At 38.6% G+C, this 27,664-nt stretch overlaps 1 protein-coding gene across 8 annotated transcripts in view; it reads left to right on the forward strand.

The window, feature by feature from the left end:
* The window catches only part of DENND1A (DENN domain containing 1A), a 214,570-nt gene that overhangs the window by 98,693 nt on the left and 88,213 nt on the right, over window positions 1–27,664 (forward strand). For 6 of the 8 annotated variants that reach the window (XM_074923588.1, XM_074923590.1, XM_074923593.1 and 3 more), the window contains exons 9-11: window positions 1,624–1,734; window positions 9,791–9,891; window positions 19,069–19,114. In XM_074923588.1, the coding sequence (XP_074779689.1) occupies window positions 1,624–1,734; window positions 9,791–9,891; window positions 19,069–19,114 (258 nt within the window). The remainder of the gene's footprint in view (window positions 1–1,623; window positions 1,735–9,790; window positions 9,892–19,068; window positions 19,115–27,664) is intronic. The other 2 variants (XM_074923595.1, XM_074923596.1) reach the window with 2 other exon arrangements.

The raw sequence follows: 27,664 nt of genomic DNA on the forward strand, positions 1-27,664 counted from the left end.
TACAATGCTTAATTTTTCTTTAGTTCTTTGTGTTTGGATGGCAAGCTGTGGAACATATTTTTGCACAGTATGAAGCATCTTGGCAGACTTCTCAGGCCAAGTATTGGTGGTTTTAGAGTTATCTTTGGATCTGTCAAAAGTGCTAATAGGCTTTGTTGAGCTTCTTTAAGTTTCTAAATCATATTTGCTTTTTGCTTTTCTGCACTTTTTTATTTAACGATGATTAAGATTGCACTTGAATTCATGACTAATCTAATTTTGCTCTCGCATGTGCTTTTTGTATAAGACTGTCTTTATCATATAGCAACCCTTTCGTATCTGTAAGAAGCTATTTGGAAACAAATTCCCTAATTCAGCATTTTTGGGTGTATTACCTTTTCTTCCACCCCCCCTTTTTTTTTTTATTTCTATGTTTTAAGAAGCACAAATATCCTTTATACACAAAAATCCTTTTTTGTTTGCCTTCCACTGCAAAAGCCTAGAACATAATACATTTTGATCAAGTTACCTACATGGTGGCTTTTTAATTTTGACAGTAAAGATCTCAGGATCACATTAAGCTGTTTATTAGAAGACATCTTATATATTTAGTAAGTGATACCAGTGACACCAGATTCACCCCACTGCAGCATGTGGGTGATTACCTTGGTAATGATGAGTGGAGAATGTTGCTGGCTGTTGGGATGATGTAGGGGATGAATTAGCCGTAGTTTCTTCTGCAGCTTGCTCTGTTTTCTTCTTTGAATTTCAGTTATTTACAATAACTTTTACATAGGTACTTTTTAATATTCTGCACAGCAAAAGCATGGAAGAACCCTGTGTTGCCTAGGAAGTGTATGTGTAAAGTTTCAGTGGTGTTACTTGCTTGTGTCTTGGTCTTTCTGGCTGTACTTTAAAGGCAGATTGCAAATGTGCTTTGCTTACAGTATTCTACAGTGATTAATTTCCTTTATACTGACCATGGAAATAAAACTGGATGTTTGAGTCCTTCCTCTTCCTTAGAGATGGGCATCCAGTGAAATTTTCAGGAGGAGAATTCTGTTTCCTTCCTCGGTTTCCCCAGCCACCCAGCAAGTGCTTTCTGTCTTCCACCGATGGGAAATGTGTCCAAGTGTGTGACGTGAGGAGTTCAGACAACCTGCGTAACTGCTTGTACCTTGTGTGTTAAATGCCCGTGTGTATTCCCAATTATCAGAATTGTTCTGGCACAGACTGAACTCACATTTGAGTTTGTCATATTAGAATTGTCCTCTAAGAGAGCTGGTTTTATTGTTGGGTTGTGAGATTTTTTTTTTTTTTTTTTTTTTCGGCACTTTATCAGGCAGCTTTGAAGTTTCCATAAAAGTGACAGAACATATCATTTCTCAGAGAAGTATCTTGTATTTAAGAAGCTCTATGTGAAACATCATCAATTTTATTATTCCAAGACCTAGCTCCCCAAAAGTTAGGGGAAAGATATTGCAATTTAGAAGTGTTCTGACAGAAGATGACATACTGCTTTCTTTTGTTCAGCCCACGTACTGGATGTAGTGTAATAGGAGGTTGAAATCTGGTTTTTTTTTTTTGTTAAGGATACTTGGTTTTGTAATATCATGAATCAAAAATTATTTTCTCTCTTCCCAGAGAAATCTGACAGAGTATTTTGTAGCAGTTGATGTCAACAACATGCTGCATCTCTATGCCAGTATGCTGTATGAACGCCGCATCCTCATTTGTTGTAGTAAGCTGAGCACTGTAAGTAAAATGCAGAATAATTTCTTCTATTCACAGTACTTTTCTTAAAATGACAGTCATATCTAGGAAATGATCTGATCATCTCTGGGTCCCCTTTCCAACCTCAGCTATGCAACCTCAACTCAATTCTGTGGTTCTATGTGATCATTTTACTGAACTTGTGTTAGCCTCTCATGTTCAAATGCAAAAGGGTTTTTTGGATATAGGAATTCTTGGGTTGTTTGGTACATAAAGGTACAAGTATTTTGCCCTGGTGAAGTTCCTTTCTCGTAATTTACTTGACAGGAAAAATAAACAGGTAAATGTTGCTGTCAGATGGATGTTCTGGTGACCTTCCCTGGATGGACCGAAGGAGTGGGCTAAAATACATTGACAATCCACGTTTTTGCAGTTTTGTTTGATAAGGTGTAGTCTTAATGCTACTTAGGCTCCATCAAGTGTCTGCGAGATGAAAGCTACTGAATACTCCAGAGTACTCTTCAACAAATGGCTGGACGTCAAAACAAGCGCACAGCTTGATTTAGTTCAAAGTTTTGTGTTATGCATTTCAGGGTTTATCTGTCAATAAGTTTGTGATTTTCTTTATGAAAGAAAATGTTAAGTTTTCATTCTGTTTGCTCTGTAAATGGGTATTGATTTGATTTCCTTTATGAATGATGAGCATAAGATGGTTTAACTAATTGTGCTTTCTAGTGCTATGGACTAAGTACTTGAGTGCTCCTTTCTAAAATACAAGCTTCCATTTCCATTTTGTATGGTACGAACTAGTCTCTTACTGTATGACCATGACCTACTTTGTGTTTGAGATTAAAACTCCTTCATGGAATTGTAAATACTATGTAAGGATGGCCTGTCAATACAGGGCAGAAAAATGAAAGAGAGTAAGACTTTATACTTAATCTCAGAATAGCCATTACAGTATTGGTTTGAATGGTAAGTGAAACTAGGAGAGTTAGAATAATCTCTGGGACACGTTCGTAATCGTTAAATGTTTACAGTCGATTCCACATTTAACTGAAGAATTTAAGTATTGTAAAGTTGAATATCATAGAAAACTTATAAAAGTTAAGATTTTACATCTGCCAAATGTTCTACTAAAATAAGGGAAAATACATCCAGGCCTGGTAATTGAATAAAGCGAAAAGAACAATGTTTATTTCAGAAATCTAAAGAATGAAAAGAATAGTAAATTATCAGAGAGGAGGAAAGAAGAGAACGGCTACCCAAAGCATTTCAAAATTTGTGTGGTTGGTTGGTTTAATCTCTCCCTTTGTGACAGAGCCTGGGAAGAAGAATTACTTACCTGTCACTTTGCCTTCCTTAATGAGCCATTTCACAAGTAGGGTTGTGTTTTCTTTCCTATCTTTCTGCTATTTCTCTTCCTTTTGCCTCTGTCCAAGATAAAAGCATGTCTGGTTCTTAGGTAGGGAGGGGTATTCATACTGTGTGTTCTTATCTTACAACTTTATATATAAACTGCTCCAAGATTGGAGTGACAGTGTAAGACAGGTTTGAAGTGTTGGGCCGGAGCCAGTGATTCCTTGCCTGCACGCTCTGCTCTGCATGTTCCAGCAGTAGGAACAAGCTGCATTATTTTATTTCAAACTGTGCTCAGCGGAAGCCAAGACCTTGTAACTGGAAACGTACCAAACTGCGAATTCTCAAAGTAAAGTGAGGGTGGTGTGGTGGTGAGAGGGATTGGTTTCTTTGTTTGTTTTTTTTTTGGTTTTTTTTAGATTTTTTTTTAACAAAAAAGTGGAAGGCACTTATTTACGGGTAATTTCTTTTAACTTTGAGACACATGGCACACTTCATACTTAAGGCTTGAATTTAATATCAGGTAAGAGAAAGAAAATTAAACAGTCCTGGATAGAAGGTCTTTTATGGTGGAACGAATTCTGTGCTCTAATACATCATATCAAATTCAAATTTTGATTTAAAATATCCTTAATGTAGTCAAGTTGAATAAGATTTAGAGGTAAATGAATGAAGCTGTGTTTATTAGCTATTTTATAAACCATGTGTACTGAATGTATGGAAAAATTATTGCTTTCTTAATTTTTTTCCTTTTTTTTTCCTTCAAAAGGAAACTCAGATAATTTTTCAAAATGTTAAAGCAATTATTCATATTAAATTTCTTCACATATTCTGTGGTCTAACTACTCATGAAAATCCAGATATGAACCAAATTGCATAAAACCCTTGTGCTTGGCAGAAGACCACCTGCTGGTGGGAGCATGCTGTTGCAGGAATGAAACCAGAGCTTTCCTTGCACCCAGCCTTCTCTGGTCCATCATAACTTGCTCATGCAGCCCAGCCACAACAAGGCCTGTTAACTATTTGTGGTAAGGGCAGCAGAAAGTTGTCTCTCATTATAAAAAGGTGGCTTCCATGAAGCCTGATGACTCTTAAAAAGAGTTAAACTTGTGAGTTTCTGTGATGTTTCTGTTTGGCTCCATCATACTGAAGTGAATTCCTTTATCTAATTTTATTCTTATTTTTGAGTGTTAGTACAAAGCAAAAAAAATACCATTCTGACATGGCTGCTCTTCTGTTCCTGGGAGCTGAGAGCTTGCTGTATCACTTCTTCCATGTCACAGAAAGCTCTGGTACACAACCTCTTGCTCCCTGCTCGGTTTCTGACGTGCCTCAGGGCTCTGAGGGTAAGGAAATGCTGGTCCTTAGGAGAAGACAACCTGTGATTAATACCGTTCACCAATGTCCTTGTGATGCAAAATGCCTCAGAGCTTGCACAGTTCTTGTTCTACAGCAGTCTTACAACTACTGTTCTAAATGTAGGAGCACTTCCCTCCCAGGAGCTCTGTGCCTGTCCTTGTGACCTGCCAGTCTTGACCTTCATACACAGCCTTTGCAACAGCCCACTTCAATTCCTGTGCAGCTCAGTCTTAAGCTTTCTTCTGTGTTTTTAGTCCTGAGTAATGCAGGAAAAGGATCTTCCAAGCACACAAAAGGTGGTCATTTTTGCCAGGATATGTTGCACGTTTGTAGCCACGTACTGCATCTGTAAAGCCGTGCAGTGCATACGCATCAGGGGAGAGAGTAAAACGCACTGGAAAATGGCCCGTTGTAATTCAGCATCAGTTGATCACTTTTAGATGTGTGACAAAATCCCATTGATTTCATTTGCTCAAATAAGGCTTTCAGAGCATTAAATACAAAACTGCGAAAAGTGAATTACTGAGTCGGTGTCTGACTTACACAGCTATCTTTTTACATTCTCTAGCAACAGCTGCAGGAAGCTGAGGTAGTGGAACTAATCTTATTTCAAAATGCTGGATTCCTATAGTTTTGACAGTTGGGCATTTCTCAGGCTGCCTTATTATTAAGTGCTTGTTTTCTGTATGGCAATCACTAATCAGGTGAGGTCTCCAGCAAATATGCTATTTCTTTTTTTATGAGCCCTTATCTTGGCAGAGTTGAAGGACAGTGCTGGTGCTTACCCATGGTAGTATGTTATTTGAATTCATGCCAGATAGCAAGGTGGGAGTACATCTCAAAAATAAGTGACAGGTTCTGCTCAGATGTCTGCAGTGTTGAGCATTATGTCTGTTTAATCTTTTCTTGCTGAGTTTTAAAGCCAATGGGAGGGGGGCTTGGAAGGGGCCTTCTTGGATTCCTGAGTTCACTCCTCTACAACGGCAACCATGTTATATAATAATGCCAGGAAACGATCCATTTGATCCTCACAGAAACGATTTTTAAGTACGAATTAAATTTTTAAACAATATTTTTTTTTCCAGACATCTTTTTGATTTGGAGAACAGAAACAGAAAACATAAAGGATTTAGGAATATAGAGGAAAAACTACAGTGGGAAAGCACGCCCTTTTTTTCTGCTGCATATTTTGGAGCTAGGCTATGCCTTTCATCTAATCTGAGAGAGGAGCATCATCTCCAGTAGGAGTAATATAAAGATAAGTTGAAATATAATGGGATAGGGATAAATCTTTTTGAGAGTCATACGGAATAAATTCAAGATTTGGTAGTTCCTAACTTTTGGTTTAATTAGTGACTCAACATACTAATATTTCCATCCCATATGGACCATAAAATAATATTCAACTACTTAATAAAGAGCTGCTTACTGAGAAAGACTGAACAGGTACTTGCTCAGATTCTTCCTGGACCCTGTCTGCTTCCAAGATGCTGTTTCCTTGGGATGGTGGTTCAAATCTAGTTGAAATTCTTGCATAGTCTCACTTACGGAAACACGTTATCAGCACTGGGGTACTTTTGAGCTTTGTGCACCCTCTTGTTATGACATTTGCCAAATCACGCAGTGCTGAGGTGAGGAGTGACTACAGCCTTCAAGGGAGACAGAAGTGAAAATCCAAGGGATATGAAAAGGAGGATCAGACGAGACTGTACCTCCAGATTTTATCAGTATGTCTCGAGAGAGTTTAGTGAAATTGTGGAGATACCGAAGTGGGTGTTAAAGATGAATAGAGATGAAACAGTACTATTTGTGCAGATGAATGTCACCGATTCATGAAAATTTTTGGCCAGATTATCTATGGTTCAGTATGATAAGGAATTGGTAAAGAATACAGGCCAGGAGATGGACATAATAGATAAGACAGAAACCCGAGATGCAAACAGATTTTTGTTTGCAGTTGTGGTAAGTGACGCTACTGTACCACAGTGAGCAACTGTCTGTCTAGAGAAGCTTCAGTGCTGCACACCAAAATGCAGCTGCTGAAGTCTGAAGAAAATAAGATCAAACTAGATTCTAGAAAAAGGAACACGAGCTATGAACCTGAAGAATAAGATCTTATTTCAGAAATTTTTATTTGGAGTTGAAAGTTGGGTGTGATAGCATTCTCCCTTAAAGAAACTACAGTTCTTGGAGCTATTTTTTTAATGAAAAAACTCGAAGCCTGTCACAATGAGGACTAGAACTAGTGAATTCTTAAACAAAGGCTACTGGGGAAGAGTAAATATGACCTTTGCAAAAGAAATCCATGCCCTAAATCTTAAAAATATTAAAAAATTTAGGTAAGATTGAGCAATGTTGAATTCTTCAAAGCTATTAAATTTTCATGACATAGGAGAGTTTGATCCTCTTGAGGGTAAACAACTGGCTAAAAGGTTGAGGGAGTAAGAGTGAGAAAAAATTACCAGCTTTCCTAATCCTGGAGTTTCTAAACAGTCCAGTAGTGCTGACTGGAACCAGTTCGATGTCCTCATGAAACACAATTTTTAAAAAGGGGTGACAGTGTTGTAGCTGTCATTCTGTTGCATAGCATGGATAAATAGGAAACAGTGATTACGGGAGAAAACACTTCCAACCGTGTAAGCAATCATGGTCTGAATAACTGAAGTAATTATTACCACTCGGAAAGAGATACTGGAGTTTTTCCTAAAAAGAGAGATTGATCTATGAAAATGCCAGCTTATTACTCAGTTGAAGGTTTAGAAGCCAAGAAATTATTATGAAGGGAGTAGAGACAAAAAAGAGGGCATAATGCCACTAGATATGTTCATGGCTTGCCCACATTGTGAATATTGCATGAGTTCTTATCTACTCCAAATAAAAAAATGATAAAGTAAACCAGTGAAGAGTACAGAGAAGGGTAACAAGAACAAGCAAATATACAAAATAATCTCTCATTTAGGAAAATCTGGGTAGATTAGAGCTCTTCACCCAGCCTGATAAAGATACTAAGGAGGCAGTGAACTTGACAGCAATCCAGAAAATCATGTGTGGCCCTTAGAAGATGAGGAGGAGATTTTTATTTTTCTTTTTTTTTGTCTCAAAATGCTCAAAGCTCAGCGCACACATTAAAGCTGTGACGGAACAGGCTCAAAATGAAGAGGCAGGGCAGCACTTTTCAATTCATTGGCACATGAAGTGTGAACTGCAAGCTGGTGGGGACTGAGAAAATGGGAAATACCAATTTTATTGATGGATGTGTTAATCAGTGGTTTTAGTAATTTGTGTCGACCACTGTTGGACAGAACACTGGGAGGCAAGGGATTTTTCATCTGGCTTAGAAGGCCATTCTTTTTCTTGGGTTTTCCTTCATTCGGTGATAGGGATGATTTGAACTCAAAACCACTATTAAACAGACAGATTGTTCACCTATTTTAGCCACAAGAACAATGTCTCGCAACTAGGTACAAGGTATAGCTTAAAATTCTGGGTTTTCAACTTGAGGGGTTTTATGTCTGAAATTTTCATCACTGAAGTCCCCTATGGGTTTACACCTGGCATAATGGGTCAGGTTCTAAATGATTTTTAAAAATCTGTGTCTGTTTTAAGCTGTAAATTGCAAGTATTTCAGTTCATCTTTACAGTCGCTTTTCTGCTTTGAAAAACACCTGCTTGCAAAAGCTCATACCTCACTGTGGTTCTTAGTTGAACCACACTGGAGGGGAGCACAGTAATTCTCCCCCAAAATCCACCTTCCTCGGTGCGTTCTCACTGCTTATCCAGATCTGAATTGTTCAGAGGCTTAAAAATAACACACACAGTATGTGCCTGTCTTCTACCTTCTTGCCTAATGACCTGCATTTTAATCAGAAAACCAGTTCTGTTACTTAAGGAAACTGCATTGGAATTACATACAGACTTTGGCATTGAGCATAAGCCAAACTACATCCAGAGCTGCAGCTGATTTTCCCTGACATGGAGCCTTAAGAGACTGTATTAGCTCATCTAGACCATTCTCTTTACCAGGCGTGGGCTCCCTGTGACGAGGTATATCATTCAGTCTGTCTTAATGGAAATTAATAATAATGAGGGTCATCTTTTTTTTTTTTTTTTTTTTCTAAAGGTTACCTCACGTCTAACTGGATTAGGATTAATGTCACAAGTTGTCTTTGCTTAGTTTCATCTCACACGACTTCAGGCCCCCACAAGGACCTTAGTCCTTTAGAATTTGTCTTTTTGGTATTTGTAAGCAGTGTTCTTCCTCCTTCCTCTTGTCCAGACAAGCACTATATGCTCGGTTTCATCATACCTTCAAATAACCGGTAGGCTCTTGTTGTGAGACACATTTTGAAAACGATCCTCAAGTGAAACACATTGTAGTCCTTGTGCTGGGTATCATTTGAGATTAAAAGACACTCTAAACTGCACAACACTGTCAGGGTGGATGTGATTGCCTGTCACCTCTTAGTCTTTTCCTTGTCTGTGTCTATTTGTATGAGTGTTCAGAGTTATTTATTTATTTTCTATTTTCCCAAATATCTGTGTGTTCACGTGCTCTTCCTATGGTATTTTGACCATAGCTTTTGCTGAGATTTCCTTATTGAGGATTACCACCTTCTCCATTTTAATATCCTTAGCGAATCTGATGAATATCCTGCTTATCTTCTTTTCCAAATTATTAATTATTGTTTGAAATGGGATTGAGAGATGTGATTTCCTGCAAAGCTCTGTGAGGATTCTCCCCATGGCTTGACTGGCACTTGTGTTTGCTGTTTGTGATCTTTTTTCATTCAGTACCTGCCAACATCAAAACTATTCTGAATGAGCTTTAAAAAATGTAACTGAGAAATTCAGTGGATCAAACATCGAAGGGCAAGTAGATAAAATCTGTTTTAAATAATAAAAATTAATCACTGAGTTTAATATGCTGTATTCTTCAGAAATGTATGCCACTCACACTGTATCTTCCTGAATTCAGATATTTTTTCAGTTTGTGTTATAATTTCAGTGCAGTTTTATGATATTTAATGGGTGGTGATTACGAGGATTGGGGGATTTTCCTCTAATATTTTTTATTTCTCTTTGTGTTTTCATTTCCATGTTTCTGTTGCTTATAGAACACTGGGTGTTCTTTTGAGGTTTTGTTTGTTGAATGAATCATGTTCGCAGCTGTTTACAAAGTCAGTCGAATGACAACCACCATAAACCAGTCATGCTTCACCCTCCAATACCTTTTTTTTTTTAACAAGAGCACTGTATATTTTGTAATAAAGCAGGCTGATATGAAAGCAGAATTTATTCTTTAGTTTTTTTCTTCTAACTTTACCTTTCGAAGCTTGTTTTTTGTCTTATTTATAATCCTGTTTTAATATGTGTTTTTCAGTTAACTGCCTGCATTCATGGGTCTGCAGCTATGCTCTACCCGATGTTCTGGCAGCATGTTTACATTCCTGTTCTGCCCCCACATCTATTGGACTACTGTTGGTAAGGCTATATATATGTGTGTATGTATATATATTTTATATATGTATATATATCACTTAGATTCACAACAGTTTTCACATTTCCGTATAGTAAGTCTTAAGTCCTCTTATGATGCAACTGTTACTCTAAAAATATAGAGGCATATTAAGGAAGCAACCAACTAGTAAGTGAAAAAATTTATTTTCATGGCAAGATATAATTGTCTATCAGTATGTTGAAATACGCTAATAGGAGTGGTTACTATGGAATGCTGCAAACTTAGATATTGTGTAATTAAAATCTGTTTTCAGCGTATCTGTGTTAAATGTTAAAATTTGAATTGAGACTCCCAACAGTAGAGGATACAGTGGAGAAGATATTCTCATTTTTCTGCTTTCCTGAACTTTTATTGGGGGTGAAGGGGAAGCTGTTCATTTTCCTGCAGTCATCATTTATAATCAGCCCATGTCTAGAATATGGTATTTACCTCATGTACGGGAATGGATATAAACCTTTCAAGAGCTTAGTCATTATTTTGATGTAACTGAGTGTGGTACAGCCCACATAATGGCAGAGCTGGCCCTGTTTCGACCAGGAGCTTGGGCCAGTTGCCCACCTGAGGTTCCTTCCAACCTGTTCTGTGATCCCACACTGTCCAGGTGGCCTGAGGAGCCTCCTTATTCAGTGCTGGGCTCTGCAGGTGAGCGTGTCGTCAGGCCTGTGTCTGGGACTCCGTGGTTAGAAGTCTGTCTGCAGTGCCCCTCAGACAGCCTCTCAGTTTTTACTTTCTTTTCCAGTGCAGAGTCGAGCAGTTTAGCCCCATCAGCCATGACATCTTCTCTCCCCTTTGCTCTGCACAGGAATGGTGCATGAGCACTCTGAGTAATTAACAAAGAGGCAGTTTAAGATGCTGCTGCTTTTAGTTGCCCAGCTGATAGTTACTGCTTCCCATGCTCTGTGTGTGTGACTTGCCCTTTTTTATCCCCGCTGTGTACGTAGCAGGGAGGTGAAGTTCACCCAGAAAGAGCGGCCTTACCTCGGGCTTCCTAGAAAAGTTAAACTTGCAAGCTCCGTTAGAGACTTAATGGAAATGTTGCCTGGACATGCAGGGATGGAATTAGTAAGGCCAGAGCTTGGCTGGAGTCAAACTGAGGGATGTAAAAGATAACGAGAAGCTTCTACAGGCCCTGAAGTGAAAGGAAAGCACAAGGAAAACGTGGACCTGGTGCTGCATGGTCGTGCAGCCAAGGGCTGAGGGACTCGGTGCCTTTGCCTTCACTGGCAGGGCCTTCCAGGTCTCCCTGCGTCGCGGGAATGTTTGTGGGAGTCGGGTGCTTAAAGCACTTTTGGGAATGATTTGAAAACATAGGAAGAGGCTCCCCCTGCTCCCTAGCATTTTAAAAAGTCCTCCTCAGAAAAAAACCAAACTTACTGTGCCATACAATACCACGTTTTAAGTGTGGCTTAGTGTGGAGGCTGGCTTGTTTCTTTAGAGTGATCGTGTTCTGTGTGACGTTTTCCTTACTCTTGCTTAAATGCAGAGAACCAGCCAGGACAACTCGCAATTTTTAAGCAAAGTGCTGGGAACTGAAACATGTAGATTTAAAGGAAGCTTGTTCCACTGCAGGTGATTTAAATGTTAAGTATGTGCCTATGTGGAGGATACACAGAACGGAACCTAAAAACTGTTATCTCCTGTCGACATGAACCTTCAATTTACTCCCTGCCCAGGAAGGGCAGATCCTGCCATTTGCACTGCCAGCAGGTGCCCTTTCTCTGCATAATGGGCTTCGCATGTGTAATTAACACATGAAGGCTGCTGCTGCCAGCTTTTCCTTCAGGTGCATGCTGCTAGGAGTTTTCAGGACAACCGTGTGGACCACAAGAGGCTTTTACGTTGGGTTTGAAGATTAGGTATTCATCGACTTTCTGACAAAGACATGTTAAAAGGGGCAAAGTCCAGATCCCGCGGTTGGGAGCAGAAGTGTGCGAAAAGCAAACACTTGGGCAGTGTACCCAAGGAAATAAAGGCACAAGTCATTGAGCTCTACTGAATGAATTCTTTCATGGCATAACACCCTGTCCATATAACGAATGAGCCAGCTAGTGTGTGAAAAGTATGATTTAAAAATGTACAATTATTAGGCAGATTGTAATTGCCTGCTCACAAATACAACAACTGATTACCTTAGCCAGATAGGAACTTTAATTGGAGAGGTAGCTACGCACACTGTGATTGAATAAGTCAATTTAGCAACAATTTATGTGCCATAAATATATTTCTCAAAATAGAGTCCATCTATTTTGTAACCATGTGAACTTAGAGATGTCATTTTTGTCTAGGAGGACTGAGAAACCAGCTCCCTGCTCTCTGCTTTAAGGTGATATTATTGCTTATTGGTAGTCTGCTTCTTAAGGGAAATGACCTGAGATTATTTAATATAAGAGAGTTTAATTATTGCCTGCTTTTTTTCTTCTTTTTCCCAAATAATCTGTAAAGAGATGAAATGGAAACAAAATTTAATAAGAAATCTTCAGTTCTTAGGAATACAAAATATCAGGTTCATTCAGTTGACTGTGTCCATTTATTGCCTCTGTTGTCTGATGCTTTTGAATCTTCTCCTGCTTCTCTGAAAATCACAGGAGGGTATATAGACTGTATTACTTGTGATGTTTGAAAGTTTTTGAAAAAAGTATATTCCACCTGAGATTATTTGCTTTCAGTCCTTTGAGTCGCAGTGGAAACTTTTCATATAAAGGAAACTTCTAAGGTCCCGACTGATACACTGACAGCTCCATGGCTGTGAAATCTGAAATTTGTTGTATTGCCTGGGGAGGGACGGGGAATGCAACAACTGCTGGATCTTTCCAGAGGTACAGAAAGGTGGAATAGCTCTCTGCAGAGAGCGAAAGGGTAGAATAACTAACTCTTCTCCTGCCACTTGAAGACCCTTTTGGCCATCTTCATGTAGGAGGAAGTTCAGGCTGGGTGTGGAGAGTCCCCTGTAGCTGCTTCCCATTTCCCTCTTGAAAGGATTTTTTTTAATCTTAGTATTTATGTTCACCTGCATTCCTCATTCACGAACCTAACCACGGAATTGGAAATGCCAAAAGACTGTACCTTCAAAATGTTTGTCTTGGATACACTTGCTCTCTGTCAGTAGTAGCGGTGTGGTACCGTGTACATGTATCTGGGATTTCTTCAGTCATCTGATCCCTATCATTTATATTAATTGAGGGTGGGAGGGTGAGAGAGGGGAAGCAAGGGGACGAGTGCTATCCTTTATTCTTATTTTTTAATTAGGTACCATTCTTTGATATATTTTCAGCCCAGGGAAATATTTTGGGTGGAGGAGACTAGAAATTGGTGGGAATCCTATCATTAGATTTCACACCTTAATGCACAATTGCTTGTTCCTTTGAATACAGAACAACAGAGGGAACATATGAAGCACTGCTGGTTGTTTTGGGGGGTTTGTTTTTTAAAGAAAAAGTACATGCCAGCAGGTGCCAAAAGTGCTGTTTAATGAGATACTGTCACCAAGCATCAGTAGCCAAGCACATACAACTATTTAAATTTGGCCAGATCTTGTCCATCTATTTTGTTGTTGGGAATTTAAACATTTCTTGATGTGAAAGAAACAGTTTTAGGAATTTTCCTCACTACTACTTCCAGTTTGTTTTTCATGTGGCATAAAAACACTCCCACTGTGTCTGTTTTCTTCCTTTTTGCGCTCAGTGTCTGTGTTTAAAATTAGCCTGTAAGAAAAACCTGTCTTTGCTGACCTGGTAACGGGGCTTACTACGTCCTCTAAGTCCCAGAGCATTGTCACTGGGGTTATTCTGTGAGCTTTCACCAGAAGCAACAGTATATTTTCTGTGGTGATTGAAACAGTCTTTTATGTTAGATAGGCTACTTAGCCGCCAACATTAATATATTCTGAGAGCCACCTCCTTAGAGCACCCTGGCACAGCTGCTGAACAAACGTTTCTATTGGTGCAGTTGTCCCTTTCTCCAGGAGTTTTTTTAACTCCCTTTCTGCTGTTTTCTAAATCTGCATATAGTTCAATATGCTCCTTTAAGTAGGTGGAGGGGGTAACTGGAGGGCGAGTACTCCTGCTGCTCAGGAAACAATGATTCCTTCCTCATGAGCCTCTCGGTAGGCATTTCGATTTAGCCGGGTACATCTGTGTACTCACTAAAAGCTCTTGTAGTTGCTCTTCCGGTTTCTTAGCTGTATGTTTTCCACATCGTTCCAATTTATACAGTCAAGTTTCTGATTTGCATCAATTACCCCAATAAATTTCAGATTGAATTCTGTTGCATTTCAATGAGTAATCTGAAGAGAAATCAGGAGGCTCCCTTAGAGAGTAAAGTACTACTGGTGTGAACGAGCAACACATTAAGTCAGTATTTGTACATCAAGACACGAATTTGGTAAATGTGATCTAATCAATTTTCCTGGAACAATGAAGCAAAATGGTGCAAATCCCTGTGTAGCTGTAAACTACGAACCTTTTTGAGATCCTTGGGTTTTATATTACTTTTTCTGGTGAATTGCAGCATTTTTTAAGGGTGGGTTTTTTTCACTTAAGAGGAAATGTCCCTCTATTTCACCTACTTCTCTTCCAATTAGTAGTTGCCCACCTCTTGGGAGCATAATTAAGAGGTCTCTAGTTAGCCTAAGGAAACGAATTAAAGAAATTGTAAAAATGCAACTGTAATAAATGGGCAATATATAGCCATTAAGTCCACAATATCCATATTCATGCTTATGCATTGCTACTTTAATGATTTGATATTTACCTATATAACTCATTTGATTATAAATAACGCTGGTTGCATCGGGAACCACTGTAGCACAAGAGGAGTAATAACCTTTCTCTTTGTTCCAAAAGACTTAGGCAGGCTTTTTGTTGAAGCAGTAAATATGCACAGTAGAAATTGATACTTCTTAATTTTGCACTTAATGAATATTGGCTGCCATCAGACAACTTTGAGTAATTAGTAGTTGTGGTTGTAAGAAGCCTCAGGACTGAGGAAGGGTCAAGTAGTGGGTAAAGACTGGTCTGAAGGGCAGTCCTTAATGTGCGTGGGTCCCAGAAGGATTAAAGCTTGGGCAGTGTTTCTCCAGCTCATACAAGCAGTGTGTCCTAGTGAAGTTCACTTAAACGTATTATAAATACCCATCTAACCCGCTAAAACATTAAAAACTGCTTGAGCGTTTCATGGCTCAGGACCTGAATAGCAGCTGGGCAGAACTATTACTGTGTGCTCTGAAGGGGGAAGAGGAGGCACCCAGCGTTCCCCGGGCAGGCTGGTACCCGAGTATTTAAGTGACGGCATGTGATTAACACGTGATAAAGAAAAATGGTGATAGAAGCAATTTATGGAGCCTGACATGAACCTTCAACGCTTACTTTTAGGTGCGTTTCCTTTTCAGTCAGATTGATGTGATGACAGAGGAATATAAAATCTAAAATAGATTTTATTGGAAATATTTATGCTTTTTACCAGAATTATATTTTATTGAGGTTATTTATGAAGTTTGCTTAATTAACCTTTTGGGAGTATAAGGATCTATCATGAGTATAAGGAGCTATCACGGTGAATTATTCTTAAAATACCTTTGCTTTTGCTTTGCTGTTCATGTGTCATTGAACAATAGTGTCATTTCTGACAAAGAAGATGAATTTTGATAAAATTAAGTATTCAGATAATTTGATCTTTGTTATCCGTGGAGAAAACACTTTAAGATGCACACTCGGATGCTGAACAGTAATGGTTGTTTTAAAGCAGTTTTGAATAAACAAATTTCCCACAAATGCACCTTCAAAAAGAAGTGCTCCACAGGTGCATCCCCGATCTGCTTTCCCCACGCCTGTCACCTTTCACACAGACTAAAACCTGCACGTGTTTCCCTGGGTTCTCTGCTGGGAGCTTTGTGGATGTCTCCCATTTGTCACTCCTCTTTGGCGCCTTTCAGCCGTTACAATCAACGGCTTTTGTGGATAAAACGGAGTTAATGTCTTTTCATATATTCCCATAATCAGGGGAATTCTTTGTTAGTCTTCAGATCTAATCCGTTTCTAAATGATTTGTTTCTTCTGCTTCATGTCTGAAATGTGGCCGCTCTTACTCATCTGTGTGGTTCCAGGCATCTTTGCCCAAGCTCTGACCAGTCAATCTTTTCCCTCTGACTTCTGTAAGCCAAACAGTTGTTTATACATGTTGAAAAAGTTCTTCCAGGACTTATTTTTGTATGGTTTTGTCAACTTTCTTCATTTACCCTCTACTTTCCTCATCTTTTCTTCAGCATCAAACATGCTATTGATCTTCTGGAGCCCTTCATAGCCTGTAACTTGGCTGCTTGTCGTCTCTGCACCAGAGCCGTGTCCCAGTGCCACCCGATCCCATTCTTCACTCAGGTGTTAAATGTTTCTCAGAGAAATACCTGATGTCATCTTCTGTGCTCTGCCTCATGCCCTCATGGAAATCTCTGCAACTATTTGTAAAACACAAATATTTGCAAAACTGGCACGTTATGCTTTAACAAGTTACTGCTTCAAAGTTTCTTTTTCATCTCGATCAGCAAAACCTGAGCTGTGTTTCCTATCAGTGGGTATGCTAAAACCGCTCTTTGCAGTTCTGTAATATCAAATTGTTCCTCCTGCTTTCTCCTGTCTGTCCAGGTGTGTGCGCTCTACAGCCCATTAAGCACCTGACTGGAGTCCTTCAATGTTCAGCAGTGCAAGTTTAAAGAAATAACAGCTTCCAAAACACTGCTGAAGTCAGGTTACTGCAGCCTTTATGCAGTCCCTGTAGTAGTTTTATATGCTGTGTTGCCTCTACGTGTAACGTCTGTCACTAGGAAATTGAAAAGATGGTTCAGTGCATCTAAAGCTGATCCATGTATCTTAAGCCCTGTCTTTCCTGTAACTCCTTAGGATCTTACTGAGGGTGCGTGGTTTTAAGGGTTTAGGCATTCTTATTATTCTTTTGTTGATAAACTGGAGGATTGAAAAATGGACATGATACAGTTAATTAACTTTTACAGGTTCAGATTTTCCTGTGCTTGGTGTCAGACTCTGCTTTTGGACACGTTAATAAATGGCCGGTTTTCTGGAATACTGCACTCTTCCTGCTTCCTTTCATTACATTAGCCAAGGTTCCACTAGATGAGACATTTGCAGTCTTAAGACTTCCTGCCGAGGTTCAGACTTTGTATTTTTGAGATTGAAGCTGTCGTGTTCATGAAACTACTTAATTAGAAACACATTCATTTCAGTGCATGCTGGAGGAGGCTTAAGCAGCATAGCCAGGCACACAGGGAAGTTGAGCATTGGTGCAGCTGGCAGCTGAACCAGTGGTTTATACTTTGAATATAAAATTACCGGGTATTTTCTTGCTCCTGGAATGTGGCCACTGGAAATGAAGAAAAGTGGGTGAAAGAGATAGTGTTTGTCACAAATAAAACAGGCAAAATGACAAACAAAAATACACTGTAGCTGAGCAGCAACCATACGTACTGAGCGTGTATCGTGGTGTACGGTAAAAATTTCTGTCCAGGAACTGGGATGTATGTTCTGGTTCTCATCTGTGGAATTCCCAAGGAAGCAGAACCTTCAGTATGAGTTAGTTTGTGGTTTCACAGTGCCCCCGGGCTGTCCATCCCAAGGTGACAGAGGGGGTGAAGCAGTGCGGGGGCATTTGTGCCAGCCTGGGCACTCAGTGAGTCATAACGTGTTCTACAAATGAACTTGTGAGGTTTTTTTGAAGTTACATATGTTTCCTGTCTTCAACAAGAAAAAAAGTGTTTTCTGGTTGAATGTCTAATACAGAGAGGCTGCTTCCATCTCCTGGTACAGCATCCAACAGAGTAGCAGGTTTTGGGAGTGTATTAATAAACATGATAAATATTAATATGTGTATCAGATTATTTTTTTTAAAGGTAGTTCTCATTAAAATGAGAAGCAGAGTGATTTTTGCTGGTCTGGTGTCTTGCAGTAGTTTTTTCAGCACTGTACTTCTCTTACTGAGCAGTAGGCACCAGTTTATGAAAGCAATATGGAAGATATTTTAATCCAAGGCAGTACAGTGACATTTCTCTGATTTTTTTTTTTTTTTTTCATCTGAAATTGAAAATGAGCTCTTTGAGCTTCTGTATCCAAAATGAAATGAGGCTCTATTTTAAAAGTTGTGTCTGTCTGTGTGCTTTCCGTTTAACAGGCAGTATATGCCATATTTGCAATTAGCAGCTTTGGCATCCTCTTTGATGTGTTCTAATAAGCAGTGCAAATAGAAGCTTTCCCTGATTAGTTGAGTGGGAGTCCTGTAATAAGCTTAATATTAGAAATACAGTATACACAGAGCTACAACTTTCATTCAGTATTCTTGTGTGATATAGTCCATGTTGGTGTTTGCTAACACCATGGAAGAGAAGATGGAAAAGATCAATCTTTCTCTTAAACGTTAGCATTCTGTTTGATAACAGAAGTATCACACCTGTGTCTGAGGCTGCAGATTTGGCCTCCGAGCCTCTTGGGGTATTTACCTGTTGTGTTCTGAAGAGAATAATGGCATCAGCATAATTCTGGAGTTTATCAACATCTTCAAAAGTAATTTTTATTTTTTCTTTAATAAATGTAAACATTTTAAGATTTATACATTAAAATAAATGATTTAAAATGTGTCTGGACCCATATTCAAAGATTTTAAAACTTGTAGTACCAGATGATACGTATTTGTTAAATTAACCATTTGAGACTGCAACAGGATCAATTTTTTTATCGAATAATCCTAGGAAAAAGTCTGGGTATTTTTTTGAAAATTGTAATAAGAGATTTTGTTTTTTTAAAAAAAGGCCCCAATATTCTAGATATGTTTAATAGCTGTCTTTATGTATCTGTCTTAACTTAGCCACTTAGAAATTCTGGTAAGAAAAATTCAGGTAAGAAAAATTCAAGTCTTACAGCAGTGATAGGACAGTGCATATAGTAAAAAAAAGTCTTTCAAATATGGAATAAAATGTTGTTCACATGTGGTTTGTTTATACGTATATTTATATATATATATTTATTTTTTCTAAAAGCAAAATCTAATCCAGTATCCTGGTATTTTCCTGCAGCTAATTTTAAATCGTATGTGTTAATCCAGTGTTACGAGAATGTAAAACTAGATTTTTTTCCTCTTTGCAGTGCCCCAATGCCCTACCTCATTGGAATACATTTAAGTTTGATGGAGGTAAGTCTTTCTCACCATTTCTGAAACTATATATAGTTTTATGATTTAGAGCCAAATTCTGCACGCAATTATACATTCATTCATATGCTTAAAAATGAAATAATCCTGTTAATTTGGGAGTGCTGAGAGAATTGAAGATAAGCATACATGAAAATGTTAAATCTGAAGGGAGTTTTATTTGATACCTTATACTCTTCAGGCATACTTTCTGTTTGCAGTTCAGCAGTCGGTGACGAGCTCACGTTGTGTTCCCCTCTCCATCCTGTTGCTTCATTTAATCAGTTTACTGCCTTGGTTTGACTCTGTATTCACAAAGGCAGAGTCGATATTAAACCGAAATGTTGACAGTTACAGTTCTCTTTTCGGCTTTTGCAGACAGATTGTAATTTTTTTAATGTTCAAAAGATCTGAAAAGAAGGAACTTGCTGTTAATGTTAACACAAAGCTGGCAGAAAACCAGCCCTCACAGAAAGCTTCACATATAAACAATTCAGAGTAATTCATGTGACTTTTTAAAAACTCTAAAAGTGGAAATAGCACATTTGCTTTTGCTTCCAGTACTGGTGAAGCAGTTGATGACTTTCCTCAAAAGTCTCTGGAGGACAACATAAGCTATTAATTTAGATCCCTATGAAAATCCTCGTCCTTATTAATTGTGCCCCTTCACGCAGGAAGTCTGAGCAACGTGTGTATGCTCCATGTGGGAAGAGGTATTCCTGCCCAGAGAGCACTGCCTCTTTGTAGGCTCTTAAATGAGCAGTAGTGTCCAAGTGGTGGGAGTTGCAAACGCCCTTCAAGTTAATCGACCCGTGCCCGTTGTAGGCACCTGCCTTTGGAGACTCAGGCTCAGTGTTTAGGATCCATAACAACTTACATCACGTAAACTAACGTGTATTACTAGAATCTTTGTTCTTATATTGTCGATAAAAATGTGTAATTTCTCTGGAAATATTGATCAAACCTATTCTTTCAGTAGGGCATACATATGTACTAATGATCCTCTATGTCTTTGTGTGTTAAAGCTTAGACAGTGTGCTGTGTAACTTCCCCCTTTTTCCAGTGTTAATGTGAAGTAATTTTAGAAGTCACTTTTTTTTTTCCTGAGAAGCTAGATGGAATATACAGGACCTCTTTTTTTTCTTTTTATTTCTTTACCATCCTGGGTACAGATTATTTTTTTTTAATGCCCTTTATATTGCTAAATAAAGTACAGAATTGCAGCACATTGTGTTAGTGAATAAGCAATTATTTTAAAAGTCAACATGTACGTTTGTTTGCACATCATATGCTTATGTTGGTGGGGTTTCTGATAATTATCCCTGAATACTGCATAGACAGGACCAAAATGATATCTGCTAAGAAATAGTCCAGCATGTATTTTTCATATTGGTCAAGAAACTTTCTGCCCTGTCTCTGTACCAGGTCGTCACTGGCGTGCTGCTCACGGTGTCTATCTGTTTGAAAAAGAAGGAAGAGACCTGGTAGAGGATGGGACAGTATCTCAATACAGATACTTGTTGGCTTTCACCAATATTTTTGCTCACAAAGAGCTATGTGGTTAGCCTGGCAATGGGTACAGGAAAAAAAAACCCTTAACAATTACACCTTGGAGTTGCTTTGCATGAAGTCTCACTCCTGCCTTGCTGCATAAACCCACACCTCTTCCTTTGTCTCAGTTTTTCAGATTGCAGGGCTCTGTAGGCCTTCCAAACTCCATCTGTAAAAACTCAAAAAAAGGAGTTGTTCTTGGAGAAGCCAATTTTCATCCGTTTTAGTAACTTGTGAAAAAATCTGTTTAGTACTAAATCCAGTATGGCTTTTGAATAGCCGGAGATTCTGGAACACAGACACACTTTGGCAAAGTACAGTTATTCAAAGTGCCTCATGAAATAAATTAAATAAATAAAACAAACTGTCTTCTCTCCTCCCTCTGCTCTTAAGGATAAATTGAATACTTCCAGATAGAAATGCATCTTCCAGCTAACTGTGCTTTTCCCACTGAAAAACAAAATAAAATCACATGGTGGGCTTTTGTATCTGTCTGTTGGCAAGTACTGCATAATTTCTCTGTGCCTTGGGCAAAGGAAAGGTGACATTTGTCAAATGAGCTAGACAATTACTAGTTTACCTCTTTGCCTGTTTTTAATGCTGAAAGCTTACTCTCTTTGTCTTTTTCTTCATATGTAAGTGTAAAATTGTGTGTTTTATTTGTTAGTATAGCGACTTAGTAGCAATTTTTTTCTCATGATCTGGCAGTTGCGTATTTTTAAAAATACAATATATTAATTTTTCCCTATCACAATAATTTTATAAACTACCACTAAAAACTACTGTCATTATTCAGTCTTAATTTTTCTTTAAATCCTGAAATTTCAGCAAATAGATCTATAAAAGTGTTTTGTTAATTCACGTGTTCTACTTTCAGGATATGGGATTAATTCCCCAGTCTTCTGTTCAAGTTAAGGCAGGTGGACTCTTTATCTACTGTAGAGCCCCATGGGAGTAATTGCAGTTATATATAGGCTCATGGTTCTGCTCCAGCAGCTCTGGTTGCAGAATTTGTCGTTGTTGCATAAATGTTAGTGGAAGCCTAAACTTGTGCAGAGAAAGCTGTGCTGTAAAGGGGAGGGTGAATTTGGAATGTAGGAAAATAATTATTTTCTAGCTTTAGTGTTGGTTCTGTGGGTTTTTGCTATCCCTATCTTGGAATGGGTCCTCTGGAAGAGATACAGCAGAAATGTTAATGATTTTAAACAAAATACACCCTCTGTCTCACCTCGAAAGGTTTTGTCCGAACCATTTTGTATCTCAAAGTTAGTTTGCAGTTTCCCATGTTACACAGGGTCTCTGTAGAAGGAGCAGTTATTTTAATGGAAAATGACAAATTTTTCTTATGATTAAAATATCAAGCATATCCATTGACTGTTAAATCTAATTTGCTGTGACTGAAATGTTCTCCAGTGAGATAAGATAATCTCCTGTTATAGGTCAGAGGGCTCCAACTGATTTATGAGGGAAAATCTTGGTGGAAAATATAGAGCTGTGTTCTGTGCTCTTATTTTTCAGCTTTTCTATCATCACCTAGTTAGTCATTCTTTATAAGATTTCCATTTAGCAATCCATAAAGTGACTTCAAAGAAGGCTAAAAGTTTATAAGCTGTTGGATAAGTAAGGCTGGAGCTATCACATGAATAATGGAACATGCTTACGGAACTAATTGAATTCATATTAGATGAAGATAAGTACTTAGTACTGATAAATAATGAGATAGGAAAATGAAACTCTCTCAAATGAACACATCCCTTTCATAATCTTGTTTTATTTTCTACCTGCACTCTGTATGCTGGTTTAGTGTTCAAATTACATTAAATTGACCTTTGTGTTATACGTGGTGTCAAACTTCGCTGGCAGCCTTTTACATTTTGTCATAGTAAACGATTGTTTCAGCAACTGTTTCTGTAGGAAAGGTTATTAGTGTGATGGCGCTGATGGAAGAGAAATGCCCTTGACCTAGTAGACTACCTATTGGAATTTAGGCACATGTGGCTTCGATTAAGCAGCGGGGATAGTTCTGTTCAGCTGTCAGATGCTGGGCTGCTGGCAGCACACTCTTCTGTGCCAGGCTTCCTGCCAGTCAAGTAACAATGACGCCCACCCTTCTCGTGCTCTGTTCAGGCCACAAACCTCACCTTTAGAGTTAATAATAGAAAAGTATTTCTTACACTTTTTTTTTTAAATATTCCAGTCACTCAAAGACTTTTTCTGGGACTTCAGAATTTTAATTCTTCCAAGATTACCCAGAATGAATTTGGGTGTGAAACTTCACGTTGCGTTTGTCAGAGTGATTTTTTCTAACGTTTTTCCTAAGCATAAAGTACAGTTGTGCGTATCATAAAACCTGTATGAACTGATTTTTGTTTTATTTTCACCTGGTATGAGTAAATATGTTCGTGTTAGGAAAAGATTCACTAAGGCTGACGCGGTGTTTCATGTGGCAGGACACAGGAGCTGGTCTCACGTAGTGTCGATGGTCTCTTCCTCCTGCAGACAGACGAATGGAAAGCTGTGTTCAGTGCTCTGAACCCCACACCGTGTTCTGGAAGCACTTTTTGCCCTATTTACCTGATCTTTCTCAGGGAAACGTGCAGATGCTGGGTTTGCGGTCCAGTCTGGTAATATGCCAGTTAGTGTGCACGGAGCCTGAGCTAACGAACTCTGAGAACCAGGTTACCCCAGCTTGGGCTTAGTCCTGGCAGTGCCACGTGGTTTCCCCCTGCTGCAGAAGACGCCCCGAGAATTCATTGGCCACTGGCATCTTCCAGTGGTAGTGTTAACTGCTAACTGTATTTTTTGATAGGGGTGAGGAGTAATATTTAGCTTTTCCCATCCATTTATACCTAGTAAATCACTGCCTTTTCTAGCTGTAACTGAAGTGTAGCTTTTTTTGCAGGGTTTAGATGGAGAGGTTATATATATGTACAAAAAAATTTTTTTACATATATATATATATATATATATATATATACACACACACACTTAAATCCAGGTCTTCAAAAATGAAATGTAATTTAGTCCCAAGTGTTATAAATATGGCTGTAGATGGTTTCAGGAGTATTGCTAAAAAATGCATTTTAAAAATATGACAAATTGCTTACAGAATTGTCTTTTAACCAATTATTGGAAAAATGAAACTAATAACTGTGTTTTAACAAGATATTCGGGGGGGGGGGGGAAGCTTGAGGGGGAAGTTTTAAGACAGACGCACGCTGCAGTAAGTGGAGAAAGCTTTTCCTGCTGCCACACAGGAGTGTTAGAGCAGCACTAGGGGCGTCTGTCACCGGGGTGGCAGCAGCTGCTTGTGATAAGGATCCTGCACATCGCTGGGGGGGCAGGATCGGGGACTGGGGGGGCAGGATCGGGGACTGGGGGCAGGCTGGGAGCTGGGCGGAAGAGTGGGAGATGCACGGGAGGGGGCCAGAGCCCACCTGCTGCGCCCAGATCAAAGGGCCGAGAGGTCAGGGGGCACATCCAGCCTAACCAGATTTGTCTGTTGAATAGCTATTTCAGATTGTAAATCTAAGGGTGATTTCATTAAGTCCTTCTGGCTGCTGTTGGGGCATGAAATAATAAAATTTTATATCCGTTGCCTTTCCTGCTTCTGGCAGCCAGATTGACACATTGTTGTCTGCAGTGTTGTGGTGTTTTTTCTTAAGAAAATAAATGGAAACTATTAACTAAGTAGAGACAAGTCATTAAGCAAACAGATTTTAGACTTGTTGTGAATCATACTTTCATAATAATTTCAAATATAACGTACCAACTAGCCACTAAGAATGTTAGTTTTAAAGAGTTTTATCTTTCCAAAAGGACTGGTGGAAGCTACACTTTCTTTTTTCTGTTACAGCATTTTTTAATATGTTGATCACAGTTGTATCTGGTTATGAAACCTCATGATCAACTGGGTTTATGTTTTGGCACCCATTTAGCCATGAAGTTATGCAAACCTCTGTTTTTTGAGGGGGAGGGGGGTGGTGGTGTTTTTTCATTTTTTTTTTTAAATGAACTATAAAATTGTTCATCTGAAAGAAGTTTAACTCAGGGTGTTTTTATGGTAGGAAATGCAAAAAACTGTCAACTGTAGACAGTGATAATAAAATAACATTTAGTATAAACTGGTGTTAGTATTATTGACGATATTGCTTCTAGCGTGTGATCTGAGTGAGACAGCAGAGCGCCCCTTATTACTTCGATTAGAATATAGTTTCTCAGTGTTTTTGCAAACTTTCACATAAAACATTTAAATTACTTCAAGTGTTTGGCTGCTTGTGAGCCGGACAGACGCACTAACTGCTGCTTATTTACTGACCTGGTGTTTAAGGCCCCCTGGAGTTTGTTTGAAAAGTTAAGAGATTTTCACAGTAAAGGTGCCATTTCTGAAATTTAAAGTGCTCTTTTCACCAGGAGATAAGTTCTCTCTGATTAAGTCAGTAATTCTTACTAAGCCATGTTTATAGAGGCCATAAACAATGGGTTCAGTGTGCTTGTTAAACCAGCTTTCCATACCTCTCCACTCTTTTAAAAAGAGACATTTAAAATAAAAGGCAGGTGTAGATGTTAGTTCAATTTGATGGTTTTTAGATGATTAATTATGGCTACAAGTAATTTGGTAAGGACGGTTAAGAAAGGTTTGCAGTAGTGATATGTGATGCACATTTCCACTGAATCACTTCTTTTGACTTGGCAAATCCCTAGTCTGTAGTAAATTTAGATAAGGAAATTGTAATGTTCATATTTCCTCTTGTTCTTTGCTTCTCCACATTTTTTTTTTTCCAGCAAAATATGAACATAATGAATATAGTCCTTTCTGTTTAACAGGTATCACTTAATTTGTAAAATTCTGCTTAGATATTCTGGAAGTTGTGAAATACGGAATGTGACTGTACATGGCTTAGTGGCTGTCCCCTCATATTTTGAGAAAATTATAACAACATGCAAACTGTACCTGTGAAAATGATCTACATGTAACTGCGATTCATAGAGTCCAGTGGGCTTTAATGTGTGAAACCCAACAAGAGAATAAATACTTTTATTTCCAGGTCAGTTGGGCTGGTAGGTGGCTACATTTAGCGAAAGACCCATGGGATTATTTGACAAAAGCCTTTATATCTGACAACACCTTTATCAAAAAGGAAAGATGATAAAAAACAGATAAGGATTGAGATGGACTGGTCAGTCTGCATTTCTTCAGGATGAGCCACAATTGGACCATTGAGAAATTATAGTTTTTCAAATGCATTGCGAGACAGATGCTATAAATCAAGTGAGTCTCAAGCGTTTTATTAAATTTGAGGGTTTGTCTCCAGGGAAATCCACTGTCTTAATACGATATTGAGAAGTTTTAAAGTAAAGTTGTACTCTTCACGCTGTAAAGGTATAGCACAGCAGAGTTTAATGTTCCTCTGGATACAGTCATTTCTGGGCCACGTGTGGAGGAGATTACGTTGATCGGCATTTCTAGTCCCTGCACCATGTGCAACAACATCCTTTTGTGTTAAACTCCGTGGCAGATATCTGCTTGTCACAAGCCTGTTCTTCGCTACAGCAAACCCCAACATTTTGCTGAAGGAAAGGTGCAGATTCATCACCAAAGTCACAAAAACACCCATTGACAACTTCAAGCACATGTTTGTTGCTTCTTCAGCAAGAATCAAGGGAAGGTTTTAATTCCTTCTGTCTTGTCCTACTAGCACTCGATTTTGACAAGCTTCTGGCTTTGGTTAAGTACGTTGCAAGACCTTTTTGTTGGAGCTTTTAGACTCCTCTGAGTATAAGTGAGATTTTTAATTTTCTGAAACAGGAAGGAGCAAATCAGTTTGTCTGGTGCTTCCGGACTCCTAGAAGGAGCAAGACTCCTGGATTGCTTTAGAGTTTATCAGATGCAGCCAACAGAGTGACCTTTGGTTCCTGAAATGCAGAGGAAAGTACCTGGCTTGTCATGCAGTACTTGTGCTTTTTATATGGAAAGCATTAAATGTAATATTCTTCCATTTAAGTTAAAGAAATTTCTCATGGAAGACCTAAACTTAAATGTCTACAAAGTGTTTTTTATAGTTGTTGGCTCCCCCCTTCCCCCCGTGCCACCACCACCCCCCCCGCCCCAGTACACAGCAGTTTTCTTTATAGACAAGAGGACTGAGCCTTGAAAACTGAAGGTAATTATTTAGATGCCTAAGGCTCAACTTTGCCATTGTTTTAGAGCTTTAGTTCCTTTCTTTTAAAGAAAACAATTCCCCCCACCCCACAAAACCTTAATTAAAAATTGAGTATGTTTTTGTTCATTTTCCTCTAATCTGCATTTGGTTTTACGTATAGGTATGTAGGTATTTAAATGTTTGTCTACAGTGTCACTGGGAAATTTCCCTGATTACCATATCCTGTAGTTCTGCTTTTTCTGATTTTGAATTTTCAAAACTTTATTTGAAGAAGGCTTAAATGCGTATGATTAGTCAGTCAAGAAAAAAGAAAAGATTCAATTCTCTCCCATTAGTGGAAAAAGTGTTAAAATAAATATTTAAATGCTGCTCTGTTTCGTATCTGTGATTCCTTTACTGTTGTTTAAGCAGGGAAATAAAGTCTGACAATGTTTAAGTTTGCTTAGATCACCAATACCTTTAGACACTTAAAGTCAAAGGTACTAATGACTGTTCTTTTGAGAAACAGGTTAATGCTTTTCTTTTCTATGTCCCTGTGCTGTTACAGACGATGTTCACACTCAAACTAGAGGCATTTCTTTCTCTCAATTCATGAGAACAGGATAAAAAGTTTAGACTCACTGAACTTTTGCTGAAGAGACCAGGATATGGTGGAGTTATTTTTCTCTTAGCTTTTTTTTTAAAAAAATTATTTACTTATTAACCTCTGGTATTGTCTGTTTTACTTAAATACAGTCGTGAACTTGTCTGTATTGGAGTTCCAAAATTCTACGTGGAATTTGGAAACCAGTTCCCATCCCTGACTTGCTGCAACTTTTTAACTCCTAGAAAAGCCGCT

The sequence above is a fragment of the Athene noctua genome, chromosome 20 (genome assembly GCF_965140245.1).
Source record: "Athene noctua chromosome 20, bAthNoc1.hap1.1, whole genome shotgun sequence".
Taxonomy (NCBI): domain Eukaryota; kingdom Metazoa; phylum Chordata; class Aves; order Strigiformes; family Strigidae; genus Athene; species Athene noctua.